Source organism: Solanum lycopersicum, chromosome 12 (genome assembly GCF_036512215.1).
Source record: "Solanum lycopersicum chromosome 12, SLM_r2.1".
Taxonomy (NCBI): Eukaryota; Viridiplantae; Streptophyta; class Magnoliopsida; order Solanales; family Solanaceae; genus Solanum; species Solanum lycopersicum.
The window spans coordinates 63,773,206-63,787,880 of record NC_090811.1 but is presented as its reverse complement, the minus strand read 5'-3'; the positions used below and the strand labels follow the sequence as shown (position 1 = coordinate 63,787,880).

The window sequence follows — 14,675 nt, the reverse complement described above, 5'->3', positions numbered from 1 at the left end:
TACAGTTAATTACCAAAAAAATAATAATCTCAAAGTAGGATCAAGATAAAATTTAAGTAATTCTGAAGTTGATTTTTATTTAAATTTGATATAATTATTAGTCATAGATAGCTATATCTAACCTGTAATATATTTAATAAAATTTACAATTAAAACCTTAAAAAGTAATTAATCGAATATAAAGATGAACACACCTTTAATATACTATTTTAATAAATATATTGTTCGATAGAAGAAATCTAGGGCATAAAACATATAATAGTTACTTAATCTCATAATTTTATTATAAAGATTGTCTTATTAATTTACTTTTAACATGTCTTTGATGAATTTGTCTTCAATTTAATACTATTTTGATGAGTATATGATTCATGTGTAAAAAATAATAATATGCTAGTACTATATTTATCAAGTGTAGAAATCACTCAGATAACACATATACATACATAATTTTATAAATATTTATCTTACTATAGAAATATGTTTACAACTAATTTACCATAATTATATTAATACTATTATGATAATTGTAGACAACTATTTTCTATAACAAATTATTATGTGCATAAGTGATACCTTTATGAAATTAAGGCAAGTCTAATCCTACATTATCTCAACCACTAAGCCATAAAAGAAATTAAATTGACCCACTAAGTCACACGTTTCCAGTAATTTGGGAATAACAACCATATACCCTGAAATCTAGGAATGAAGAAACTTAATTTATTAAAATATCTAATAAACCCTCCCTTAAAATGATAAGTCTTACGACTTCAGCTTAATAACATTATTCATCGTTGCTTTCCTTTAAAGTGCAAACTCCAAGTAGCTTCCTTAACTTTCTGAATGTTGCTAACTTGAGGGACTTTGTGAAGATATCAGCAGCTTGGTCTTCACTTCTACAGTAGACAATATCAATAACTTTCTCCTTCGTGAGAGATCTCAAGAAGTGAAACTTAACATCTATGTGTTTGCTCCATCCATGCAATACTGAATTCGTTGAAAGCTTAATCGCCGAGACATTATCGCAGTAAATAAGATTGGTTCTTGCTGTCTAACATGAAGCTCAACCAATATCTTCTTCAACCAAATTGCTTGGGTAGCGCACACAGTTGCAACTACAAATTTTGCTTCTATAGTGGATAATGTAACAATTGGTTTCTTCTAGGAGTACCAAGAAACAACTTCAAATCCAAGCATAAACATATAAACAAAAGTGCTTTTCCTGTCTTCTTTATCTCCAGCAAAATCACTATCTGTAAAGCCAATTAACTCTGACTTGCCTTCTTTCTTGTATTCAAGTAGTCAATGGTACCTTGAAAATACCTTAGAATTCTTGTAGCAACAAACAAAAGAATCTCTTTTCGATGCTTTATTTACCTGCCAACAAGACTAACAAAATACATTATGTTAGGCCTGGTGACTGTCAGATACATCAGACATCCCACGAGTTGTTTGAAAAAAGTGTTGTCAATCTTCTTTCCTATAAGATTCTTTTCCAATTTCAGTTCCAACTCTGTTGGTGTTGTGACAGAATTGCAACTCTGCATTCCAAAACTCTGTAATGTTTCCTGGATATATTTCTTCTGCGAAGTAAAAATTTCAATACTTGATTGCTTTACTTCAATGCCCAAAGAGTAATGCATCAAGCCAAGATCAGACATATCAAACTCAGTCGTCATGGTTAACTTAAATTTTTCAAAATATATAGGATTACTCCCAGTTTAAATCAAATAGTTTACGTATAAGCATAAAATCACAAGTTTCCCATTCGCAAGTTTTGTATATAAAGTGTATGCTCGTATGGACATTTTCTAAAATTTGCTAGATTAAAATATGCATCAATGTGACTGTACCAAGCTCGAGGAGCTTTTTTTAGCACATATAAAGCCTTTTTTCAATCCATAAACTTTATGATCACTTTCATGCATCACATAATCAGGAGGTTAATCAACATATATGTGCTCTTGCAACTCTCCGTGCCAAAAGGCTGATTTCACGTCAAGTTGATAAATCGGCCAATTGTTTTGAGCTGCCAATGCCAACATCAATCCGATGGTATCAAGTCTAATTACCGGGGTAAAGACCTCTTTGTGATCCACACCATACTCTTGATTGTATCCTTTCACAACCAAGAGCGCCTTGGACTTATCAACTTCACCAGACTCATTGAGTTTGGTTTTATAAATCCATTTAACTCCAATAGATCTTTGGACTTTTGGAAGATCCATAAGCTCCCATGTATTGTTTTTTCCAATAGCGGCAATCTCAACATCCATTGCTTTTTGCCACTTTACATCTTTATAGGCATCCTCAAATTTTATGGGATCACAACCAGAAAATAAAGCTAAATATGTAGATGAATTTATTTCCAGATTGAACATTTCCACTCACCCATATGCCATCCATGTTTGCCTTGTTCGATTTTGTTGAGGTCGAAGTTGGTTCCTTCTTGATGTACCAAGGTAGAATCACCTTCATCAGCTACTAGTTGCTCTTGTTGGAATTAATGCATCAATGTTTAGTCTTCCAAAATTGAATCTTAGTTTTTCAAGAAGTCTTTTTAGAATTTCGTAGTACATGTATCTAGTAAATTGTGATACATGTATTTAGTTATTTGTGCAAGACTTTTTGTTTTCTATTTTGAGTAGTATATATAGTGATGTAGTTGATGATTGTAATCATATCAAATGGACTTAAGTAGCCTATAATAAACTTGAACATTTTGTAAATATATTATTTTTCCTTTCATATTTCCTACAAATTGATATCAAGTGCAGGTTTTCGTTCTTAATCTGAGGTTAGGTGAAGAAAAAGAATATGAAATCCAAAACAAATGAAGGTGCTGATTCTTCAGTTGTTCTTACTCCATTTTTTTATGGAACTGATTTTGAATACTGGAAGATAAGAATGAGAACACATTTGAAAGCTGAAGGTTTGTGGACTATTATTGCAAATGGCTTTGAAGAGCAAGAAAATGATGGTGATCTTACAACAGCAGAGATGAAAAATCTTGAGGCTAAGTATCGTCAAGATGCAAAATCCTTGAGAAAAATCCAAATGGGAGTCTCAAGAGCATATTTTGCAAAAATTGCTACTTGTGAGACTGCAAAGAAGCTTGGAATTTTATTGAAACTGAGGCGTATGGTGACGAAAAGGTACGCACTATGAATCTTTAAACTCTTAGAAGAGAGTTTCAAAATTTAAAGATGATAGAATCTGAAAAAATTGATGAATATTGCACAAGAGTCATGAATATTGTTAATGAAATAAGAAATCACAGTGATACAATTTTTGAACAACAAGTTGTGGAAAGTATTCTAATTAGTGTCACAGAAAATTATGAGTACATCGTTGCTATCACTGAGGAGACGAAAGATCTTTCTAAGCTTTCCATCAAAGAGCTAGTTGGATCATTTCGTGCACACGAGAAGCGAAGTTTTTTTCTTAAAGATCAACCCAAAGAGACGGAGGATCATGACGGTTCTTCCAAGAAGGTTGAAGAACAAGGTGAGAAAAACTCTAGTCTTTTTTGTAAAGTTTGCAAAAAGACTAATCACAATGCAGAAAAATGTTGGCACAAAGGCAAGCCCCAATGTTACTTTTGTAAAATGTTTGGACACGTTGAAAAGGATTGTTGGCACAAGAAACGGGAGCAAGCAAATTTTTGTGAAAAACATGAGGAAGAAAGGGAAGAAAATCTTTTCTTTGCTTCTAAATCTGATGATTCAACAAAAAGCAATGAATGGTATGTTGATGGTGGTTGTAATAATCACATGACTGGAGATGAAAGGCTTTTCTGTCAATTAATAATAACTATTCTAGAAGTTCTAATCGCCTCTAAGTTCAATAGCGCATCACTACTAAAGTGAAGATGGGGAATGGAGCATTAGTTGATGCGAAAGGTAAAAGTACTATTTCGATCAACATGAAAGGATGCGGTAAGCAAATTCATGATGTTCTTTATGTTCCTGACTTGGAAGAAAATTTGTTTAGTGTTGGTCAACTCATGGAAAATGGTTATTCTCTTGTGTTTAGAGATAATTATTGCAAGATTTATGATAAAATTGAGCCAAATCAAGTCATTGTTGAAGTAAAGATGATAAAAAGAAACTTCCCTTTGTAATTTCATTACAATGCATTAAAAATGAAATTGTAGATGATTCATGGCTTTGGCACAAAAGATATTGTCACTTGAATTTTCATGGTTTAAAGCTTCTTAAGCAAAAGGACATGGTGCAAGGCCTTCCTGAGATACATACTGAGGTGGATACATGTCAAAGTTGTATCATGGGAAAGCAACACATGAAGTCTTTTCCAAAAGGGGTGTCTTAGAGAGCAAGTGTATTTTTGGAACTAATTCATACCGACATTTGTGGACCAATGAAGACTCCATCTCTTGGAAGTCAAAGGCATTTTATAATCTTTATTGATGATTTCTCAAGAATGACTAGTGTTTAATTTTTAAAGAAAAGTCAGAAGCATTTGCTACATTCAAGAAATTTAAAGCCCTTGTTGAGAAGCAAAAAGGTTGCAACATCAAAACCATTCGCAGTGATCGAGGAGGTGAATACACAAGTCGAGAATTTAAAGAATATTACAAAAATGAAGGCATTCAGAGGCAACTTACAACAGGGTATACTCCTCAACAAAATGGTGTATCTGAAAGAAGAAATAGAACAATTGTTTAAATGGCCAGAACTATGATGAATGAGAAAGGGCTGCCAAAATATTTTTGGGCAAGTGCATACAACACTGCACATCCTTAAAAGGTGTCCAACAAAGGCACTAAAGGACAAGACACCAGTTGAAGCTTGGAGTGGAATTAAACCTTCTGTAAGTTATTTTAAAAAATTTGGGTGTATTTGTTATGCTCATGTACCTGCTGAGAAAATAACAAAATTGGATGAAAAAAGTCAAAAATGTGTCTTTCTTGGTTATAGTGATGTGACAAAAGGATATAGGCTTCTCGATGACAAAACTAACAAACTTGTTGTTAGTAGAGATGTCATTTTTGATGAAAAAACAACATGGAATTGGGAGGATAAAAAGATAGAGAATACTACTGTCCTATCTTTAAATCAAGAAGAGGATGAGAAAGATGAAGATGTCTCTCAAGGGAGAGAAATCCCAGATTCAGATAATGAAGAACCGCCTCCAAGAGGAACAAAAATATTGAGTGACATTTATCAAAGATGTAATTTTTCCGGTGTTGAGCCAAAAAATTATGAAGAAGCAATAAAGCATGATGTTTGGCAGAAAACCATGGAAAAAGAAATTTGAATGATCGAAAAAAAAAATACGTGGGAGCTTGTGGATATTCCTAGAGAAAAAGAAGTTGTAAGTCTAAAATGGACAAAATCAAACTCAATCAGGAAGGAGATATTCAAAAGCACAAAACAAGTTTGGTTGCTAGAGGCTTCACGCAGAAACCAGGTATTGATTTTTATGAAACTTTCTCTCCAGTTGCTCGTCTTGAGACAATTAGAACTGTAATTGTTGTTGCTGCACAAAAGAAATGGAAGATATTTCAACTTGATGTTAAATCAACATTTATGAATTGAAAACTTGATGAAGATATTTATAGCAACCTCATGGACTTTTTGTTTAATGGGGAGAAGAAAAGGTGTATAGACTAAAAAAAGATCTTTACGGGCTATAGCAAGCTCCAAGAGCCCGGTACAATGAAATCGATACATACTTTCTGAAAAATAATTTTCAGAGAAGTAAAAGTGAAGCCACTTTGTATGTGAAGAAAGAACATGACATCATTATCATTGTTTGTCTCTATGTGGATGATTTGCTCTTTACAAGAAGTGATGTAAAGATGATGCAAAATTTCAAACAATATATGATGCAAGCTTATGAAATGAGTGATCTTGGATTACTAAATTACTTCTTGGGAATCGAAGTTTCTCAAGTGAAAGAAGGAATTTTCATTTCTCAAAAGAACTATACTAAAAGTATTCTTCAAAAATTCAAAATGATGGATTGCAGGTCTGTGGCCGTACCATTTGCAGCAAATGAGAATTCTAGAAAAGATGACGGAGAAAAGAAAGTTAATAGCTCACATTTTAGGAGTTTGATTGGAAGTGTGCTATATCTTACTTCAACAAGGGCAGATATTATGTTTGCTGCTAGTTTATTATCAAGATTCATGCAAGAACCAAGCCAAGTGCATTTTGGAGCTGCAAAGCGTGTTCTACGCTACTTGCAAGGAACAATGGATTATGGGATAATGTACAAATTTGATGAAAATTTGAACTTAATTGGTTATTCTGATAGTGATTGGGCTGGAAGTATAGATGACAAGAAGAGTATCTCTGGTTATGCTTTCTTATTTAGATCAAGCATTTGTTCTTAGTTATCAAAAAAACAAAGTGTTGTTGCTCAATCCACTGCCGAAGCAGAATATGTTTCAGCATCCAAGACTACTTCTCAAGCTATTTGGCTTAGGAGAATATTTGAAGAAATTGGTGAAAAACAAAACAAAAAAGGACTGTTCTATATTATGATAAAAAATCAGCAATTGCAATTGCCAAGAATCCAGTCAGCCATGAAAGATCAAAGCATATTTCCATAAAGTGTCATTTTATCCGAGAAGCACAAAAGAAAGGCGAAATTCAGTTGCATTATTGTCAGACAGGAGAACAACTTGCTGACATTTTCACCAAAGAACTTCATAGAGAAAAATTTTGTTATCTTCGAGAACGCATTGGAGTTATCAAGCAAATGCATTAAGGGGGAGTGTTGGAATTAATGCATCAATGTTTAGTCTTCCAAAATTGTCTCATAGTTTTTGAAGAAGTCTTTTAAAATTCCGTAGTACATGTATCTAGTAAATTGTGATACATGTATTTAGTTATTTGTCCAAGACTTTTTGTTTTCTATTTTGAGTAGTATAAATTGTGATGTAGTTGATGATTGTAATCATCTCAAGTGGACTTAAGTAGCCTATAATAAAATTGAGCATTTTCTAATGATATTATTTTTCCTTTCATATTTTCTACAGCTCTTGCTCTTTATCTCCATCGTCAAGATCCAAAGGAGTTATTGGTTATTTGGCTTTTCTTCACACGACCAATAAATTATCTACATCAAACACTACACCACAATTGATAATCACTATTGTACAACTTTTAAGATTTCGACTCCCCGCTAACACCTATGAAAAACTCACTTATTGACTTTGCCATCAAGCTTTGTCCTTTTCTGATCTGGAACATGAGAATATGCAATGCACCCAAACACTCATTAATGTTGAACATCTGGTTGTTGTCCACTCTAAGCTTCATCTGGTGTCAAAGCTGAATAGAACGAGACGGACTTTGATTAAGCACATAAGCGCTCCAACAAACTGCTTCAGGCCAAAAAACTTTTGGAGCATGGCTCTTTTGTAAAAGGCTTCATACAACGTTCATGATTGTTCCATTCTTCCTCTCACATACTCCATTTCGTTGAGGAGTATAAGCTGTAGTAAGTTGTTGTTTTATCCCATGAAACTCACAAAAAAACTTAATTGAACATGAACTTGAAACCTTTTTGCACCTATCTATTGCTTCTCTTCAGTACTAAGCTTCACGAGAATAGACAAATGCGAGTTAGAAGTGCAAATTACAAAAAATTCTCAAGGAGAGTAAAATTAGAACCAGGAAAATTCTGAATCATAAGCAAAAAAGAAGTTGATACATTCAATATCTGCTTTGACAAATAATCAAATAATTAGATAAAACTCAAATCCAATACAAAAACCTCAAACAATCAGATAAACCCCAAAATAATTGTCGAGATCTCAAATAAGCCAATAGAACACAATTTTTTGTAATTACTCAGAAAGGGTTACCACTGTTTTTTTCTTCTTCCAGAATTCCTTTGATAACCAACCTTATTCTTAGATTTTGTATTTTTGAATTACTTAAGCATTCTCATTGTAGTATCATCATAGAATTTATTATAAACTCTATGATGAATATGCAATATCTAGCTTTCTCTAGCTCGTAGTTTATTCATGCTTGTTAATTTGTAGAGGTCCTTTACCTCATCAAGATTAGTAAGGAAGCCTAATCCCACTTGCTTGTGCTTCTCATTGAGATCCTTTTTTTTTCTATTAAAAAAAAAGAAAAAAAGTTAGCTCATTAAAATCACCTCTAATGAGCCACATATCTTTATAAGATGTTTTAATGTTCCTAAGATTTTCCCATAAGATCCTCCTATTAGCAAGACGGTGATTTTATGATTGAACAAGAATGATTCATAGTGGGTCCTAAAGAGGTAACAAAAAAACCGACTTAATGCAAATATAAATTCGTTGGCGAATAAATAATGAGTATCAAGTTATTACATTAAATAATAATATTGTATATTCTAACATATTCATGTATGACTTTTTACTATTTCTTTGTTGTATTGTTAGCATATAACATGTTCTTTCGTGAGCTTGATCAAAATGATAGCGTAGTAATACATCATAAAGAAATATTTTGTCATACACTTGACATGCAATTAAGTTAGTGTAAGTTATATCATATATGAATACAACTTAGTTAAGAGAAACATAACGGTGCTTTATACTAATTGTTAGTGAAAAAACTTACAAGATAATAAAATTGCAAGATTACAATTGAATATAAAATGAAGAAATTAATCTCTTCAAGCTGAGGCGCGGATATCTCGCTCTCTTTAAGGAGATTCAAGCCCACTGCAGCAAATATTTTCACCGGTCCAGCAGTAGTCCTCTTTGACTTGTCCCCTCCAGGATACAACAACCTTTACAAAGTATAACTTAACAACTCTGGACAAGAGTTGAGTCCAAAGCTCCACAAAAAAAAAACACCTCCCTTCAACTAATAAGAACTCTCTTTTAGACTAGCTCTTTCACTCTTTGTTTTCTCTTGTGTTTTGTGTGTGTTCCAAACCAAATGAAGACCACCACTATTTATACTACAAGAAGTCTTCCTAGCAATGAATAGGAAGATAATGGAGGTACTAAATAGTGAAGATAATGGTCTTAGGAGTTTCATAAGTTACAAAGGAGTTACATATGTTACAAAGAGTAATGGAGGAATTAAGAATGAAATAAAGTGATGGATAAGCAATGCTAATGGATGATGTAGAAGTTATCCATTCCAATGTTTATTGGAATGTTTGTATCTCATAATGAATTCCGCCAACAAAGCCAAAAGTAATGGCATTACATGACTACCAAGTCAAAGATGAATATCATGATTAAATTGGTAGTTTAAAACACAAATGCCTACCAATGGTCATTCTTATAACTTCAAAATAAAGCAATTTAATATGTTAAATATTAATATTAAAATGCTAATAACCTAAGACTAATTTAATTGCATGTGAGTGTGTGGCAAAATATTTCCTCATGTTGTACCAATACTTATCATTTCGATGAAGTTCATAAAAGAAAAGGTCTATGGTAGCAATTCAGGAAATGGTAAAATTACAGATTAACATGTTGATTTATATAATCTTACTATTTGATATTCATTATGTATTTTTAAACCAATTTATCTGTGTTAAGTTTTTTTTATAGTTACTTCTTTTAGAACCAACTACAGTTCATTCTTGTTCGATTAGAAAATCACCATCTTGATAGGAGAAAGAGGAACTTTGAATTTTTAGTTTGTTTGAGAACTTCCTTAGGAGAGAAAGCGTTTCTACTTTCTATTTTTGGATTACAATTCATTTTAAATCTAGGTCAATTTTATTTTTTAATATAAGAAAGATGCATTTATAATTTTATATAATTCAATCTTTAGATAATTAAAATATTATTATTTAATTAAATTCTTAATTTAGTAGAGCGGTAAAATGGTAATTCAGTTTTTAAGATGGAAGCTTTCCACCTTAATATTTATTCATCTAAAACTATCAACAGAAGAAGGAGCTTTTCAATATTTTCCCTAGTGAAAAATATTATCATCATCAACAACAATATACCTAGTGAAATCTCACTTAGTAGAGTATGTAGAATGTACAGAGTGCAAATCTTACCACTACTTTGTGGAGATAAAGAGGTTGTTTATGAAAGATCTTCAACTCAATGACATCAATCCAACTTAAAAAGAGAAGGAAACAGTGAATCAAACATAGCCGAGATGGAAGATGAAAGTGAGAAAAATTTAGATAAATCAGTTATGTGATAACAGAGAAACTTTGGAGACAAGTTCATTTAACTATTAACACACAAAAAGAGCTAGCCTACAAAAGGCAGGTTGGTTCATTCAATCCCACAAAAATCTCTCAAACTTTTGGGATGATTTCTATCCATATCGCGTTTAGAGGATCATGGCCTCAACCTTAGTCCAAACATTAAATGAAATTATTTCATGATGTGGAAGTGCTAAAGAGAGGGGTTGTAGATACACAATATATAAGCTGGAAAAGCAAAGTTTTTAATAATCAAGTGGAACTCTTGGAAAAGTTATACTCCTACTATATACACATTAATCCCAAATAGTAAGGCTAGACCATAACAACAACAACAACAAAGATGACCATTATATATATAATAGTTGTAGTACATGAATCGTAAATATTAGTTCAAAAGATTTACGAATTTCTTTAAAGCCGAAGTGACTCTGCAGTAATCATGACTTATGTTATTAATTGTCAAATATTCTCACAATGTGGATGAACATCATTTGTCCACAATTTAGATATTCTTTAGAGATATATAACGTTTTATTAATCGTAATCATCATCTAATATGAAAGAAACTATATTTTACTATGCTCATAGTGGAATCTTTATTAAAAAAATGTGATTATCATTAAAAAAGAGGACAAACTAAATAACTAATGGAATAAAATTAGACCATGGACTTGATCCAATAATTATTTCCAATAATAATTATAATTTTTATATGTATATTCCTTTTGCTAATTATTATTACTAAAATATAATTGATCTATTTTATGTTGATAGTCAAAGCACTATATAACCTCAATTTCGACTTGAAACTCACTATGTTTCTTGAGGATGAATATTTGGTTTCACTATGGATGGTTGAAACTTATTTTATACCGTATTATGTTGTATTGTTTTTAAATATATTTGGATAGACTATATTATTTTTTGTTGCTATATATATTATGATACATATTAATAATTTTAAAAATAAATTTATAATATTATCAAAAAAAGAAGAAAATATAACAACACGATCACATTACATAAAATGAGAATTTTAATCGTCTTATAACCTAATGAATTTAACAATATGATATAAACAAATTCAAAACGTAATAATAAAAAACAAATATAGTACCTAAAAGCAATGTAATACAATAGATAACAACCATCGAAACAAGTATTGCTCTCTTCATTTCAATTTATTTGTCCTACTTTTCTTCTTAGTCCATTTCAATTAAAAAAAAGTTTTTTTTTGTGATAACTCTTTTATCTATAATTTTTCCACTTGAGATGTTTAAAACCATTCGATTAAAGCACATTTTGGTACATATAACAACATATCTTAGATTTAAGATCACAAGATTCAAAATTTCTTTTTATTTTTTTAAATGATTTAGTTCAAATCAACACAAAACAAATAAATTATAACAAAGAAACTATTATTCATCATCTATTTTAACTTACCAAAACAAATTAAAAAAACTCTAGCACCAAGCAGTTAGATATACTATAATATATAATATAAGCAAATAAAATCCAAACTCTTTTTGTTAGGTACTACAAATTAAAAGTAGTAATGTGTACTAAGTCTTCCCCAAACAGTATAGCAAGATTAAGTTACAGAAAAAACTATATAATATAAAGTCCCTCAACAACTATACTTCATACCATAAACTAACATTCCTTAGCTTTCTCTCACTCTTTTCTTCTTCTTTTTCTTCTCTCCATTAACTTCAATGGCTGTGGTAAACTCTCTTTCAACATCTTTTCTAGTTACCAAATCATCTTTCACTACAAGGACAGTAAGATTGCCTGTCCATAGACGAGTAGTGTTTGCATCATCATCATCATCATCGTTATCGTCAACAACTCCGTGTCAGATCAAATTAACTTCGAAAAATGGGCTTAAGGTATTTCATTCTTTATACTAAAGGTGATGGTGGATTCGATCTCCAAGACCTTTGTCTGCTTTAATTTTTATATAAAATTATATAAGGCCTAGAGTCTATCTAGACATGTATTAGAGTAGGAGTCATTCCAATAATTTGAAATTGATGTTGGACCTTCATATTAAATTATTCATACATCAGATGTCCAGTTTTGAACGTGAAAAAGAAATGAAAGGTTTTTTTTATAAGGATTTAAGCAATATCCTTCGTTCATGAGCTAAATTTTGAATTCAGTTAGACGTCAACATCTTATTTTTTTTACATTAATTATATGTAATCAATTTCACTTCTTATTCGTACTACTATTTTTTTAAAAAAAATATCAATCAATTCATGTACAAACGTTTACTGATTTTTCGTAATATATTTATTATATTTATATGAATATATATAGGTATTTGAAGATAAGTCAACGGGTGTAGTTTTTTATAGAGATGAATATGGAGAAATCACATGTGAAGGATATGATGAAGGCCCTCGTTTTTGTCACCAAACCCCAAAGTCTCCTTCTAAATCAAGGTATATATATGTAACATTATTATTGTAATACTTAGAACATATATAACATTATTAAATAATACAATTATATAATATTAATTTTATTTATGATACTTACTATAACATGTTACAATATCCAGAGATGAAGAGATTGTAGAGCTCCTCCAAAGAAATTGGTTTCATATAGCTGATGTTGCTGTGGAATGAAAGAGATTTTGTGCATTCTTAACGGGTTAAATCAACTCGATTATATATATGCTTCAACTTTAAGCTAATTAGATATTGTTACTCGAATATTATGTATCCGTTCTGTTCTATTCAGACTCATGATAGTTGTCGTTATTCTAATAGCTAGTATAATTTCACAAAAAAAAGAGGGGTATTGGCTTGCTTTTTTTTTTTCTTTATTAATTAAAATGTATATAAGTAGTACAACTTGTGTATTAACAATTTATTTTTCACTTTCAACCTAATGTTTTGCTTCCAATCCTCACAATTTGTATATATAAGAATGGATTTTACTGTTTAGTGACAGAAAATGTTTGTCCTGCTTCAATATTATTAGCATAACATAATTCCTAATGCTGCGGAGTATTACCTGAACAAATGAATATTTTTGGATGACAGAAATATTAGGTAAGATTGCGTACTATACACCTAATATGGTCCAGTTCTTAAGCAGATTTAGGCCTTATTTGTTTTCGTTAAAATTAAGAGGCCTGAATCTAAATGCGGCATCTGAATATTAAGATTAGTATTAAGATTAAAATGTCGAATATTTGTCTGGATATTGAAATGTAGTTTTTAGGTCTGAACACTAAATCATTAAGATTGTTTGTTTTTAATATTTTTTTAAATTTGAAATTAAACACTATGTCAATAATAGTTATGATCCAAACAAAAAATACTTTTTCCAAACAATTGTTTCAAGAATAAGATTATCACTCAACCCAGAAAAAAGATGAGTTATTTGTTTTTTCAAATAATTTTTTCTCAAGAAACAATGATAACTTCTTCTGAAGAAGTTTTGACAACAAACAAATTGTGACAAGAACAGTTTCTTCATAAATATCAATTCACCCAAGGATATTTTATATATTAGAAATATTAAATAAATACTTGTAAAAGATTATGAAAACTTATTCAAAGAAAAAAAAATGATACTTGGTTGTAAAAGAAGAGGAAGAAACTTGAAACATGTCCAGAAGAGAAGCAACGAAGAAGAGAATTTGTTTAAGAAAAGAAACACTTAATATTTGAATAGAGTCGATCATTCAGACTCATTAAGATCAGTAAGAGTTTTTTTTTTTAAAAAAAAGAAACAAATGGACTTAATAAAATGAATGTTAATCACTAAAATCAAACGCATTTAAATAGACTGAATAAGAATAATTAAGATTCAAACTCCCATTAATCACTAAAAATTGACATTCTGCTGAATCTGCTCTTCTACCATATAAGAACTCTCAAAACTATTATGATCATCAAGCGCTTCAGCTTATATAGACATTTTAAAGGATAACTAATGTAAGACAACTCTAACAAATTTCATGATAAGAGAAACAGAGTTTAAAGAATCACTACAAATTCTTAATCAGTCTATTTGACTGAAAAATGAGACAGAATATGAAAACTAGCTATTATTAATCAGAATACAAATTTGACTTAAGCAATTAACTAATAACCAACAAAATGTCCAACAGAAAATTCAAAGACGACAACAATAGTCAAAACTACAATCTAAACGCCTAAAAATTCTTATCAAGTTGGTGATTTTATGATCTAACAAGAATGAATCATAGTCGTCCTAAAGAGGTAACCAAAAAAATCGACTTAACATATTCATGTATGGTTTTTTACTATTTTGTTATTGTATTGTTAGCATATAACATTGTCTTTCATGAACTTGATAAAAATAATAGCGTAGTCGTACATCATAAAGAAATATTTTTTTTTCACGCACTAAATATGCAATTAAATTAGTATACACTACCATTATATTTTTCTTAATCAAGCTGAATCATACATTAATTCACCTTAGTTAAGAGAAACATAATGATAATTTATACTAATTTAATT

At 30.6% G+C, this 14,675-nt stretch overlaps 4 protein-coding genes across 4 annotated transcripts; 2 read left to right on the top strand and 2 right to left on the bottom strand.

The window, feature by feature from the left end:
* Positions 1-787: 787 nt before the first annotated feature.
* Positions 788-1,682, bottom strand: LOC138340515 (uncharacterized mitochondrial protein AtMg00810-like). The gene is made up of 3 exons (XM_069292242.1): positions 1,381-1,682; positions 1,175-1,184; positions 788-1,054 (listed from the first exon to the last, which is right to left on the bottom strand). Exons 1-3 carry the CDS (start codon positions 1,680-1,682, stop codon positions 788-790), a joined length of 579 nt encoding a protein of 192 aa, XP_069148343.1.
* Positions 1,683-1,946: 264 nt separating this feature from the next.
* On the bottom strand, positions 1,947-2,279 carry LOC138340514 (uncharacterized mitochondrial protein AtMg00820-like). The gene has a single exon (XM_069292241.1). It carries the CDS (start codon positions 2,277-2,279, stop codon positions 1,947-1,949), a length of 333 nt encoding a protein of 110 aa, XP_069148342.1.
* A 3,072-nt stretch (positions 2,280-5,351) lies between these two features.
* LOC138340513 (uncharacterized mitochondrial protein AtMg00810-like) lies at positions 5,352-6,364 on the top strand. Its single transcript, XM_069292240.1, has 2 exons — positions 5,352-5,492; positions 5,723-6,364. The coding sequence occupies exons 1-2, from the start codon at positions 5,352-5,354 to the stop codon at positions 6,362-6,364; spliced, it is 783 nt and encodes a 260-aa protein (XP_069148341.1).
* A 5,161-nt stretch (positions 6,365-11,525) lies between these two features.
* LOC138337048 (uncharacterized) lies at positions 11,526-13,152 on the top strand. The gene is made up of 3 exons (XM_069292532.1): positions 11,526-12,059; positions 12,493-12,617; positions 12,737-13,152. The coding sequence occupies exons 1-3, from the start codon at positions 11,886-11,888 to the stop codon at positions 12,801-12,803; spliced, it is 366 nt and encodes a 121-aa protein (XP_069148633.1). The 5' UTR covers positions 11,526-11,885; the 3' UTR covers positions 12,804-13,152.
* The last annotated feature ends 1,523 nt before the right edge of the window (positions 13,153-14,675 follow it).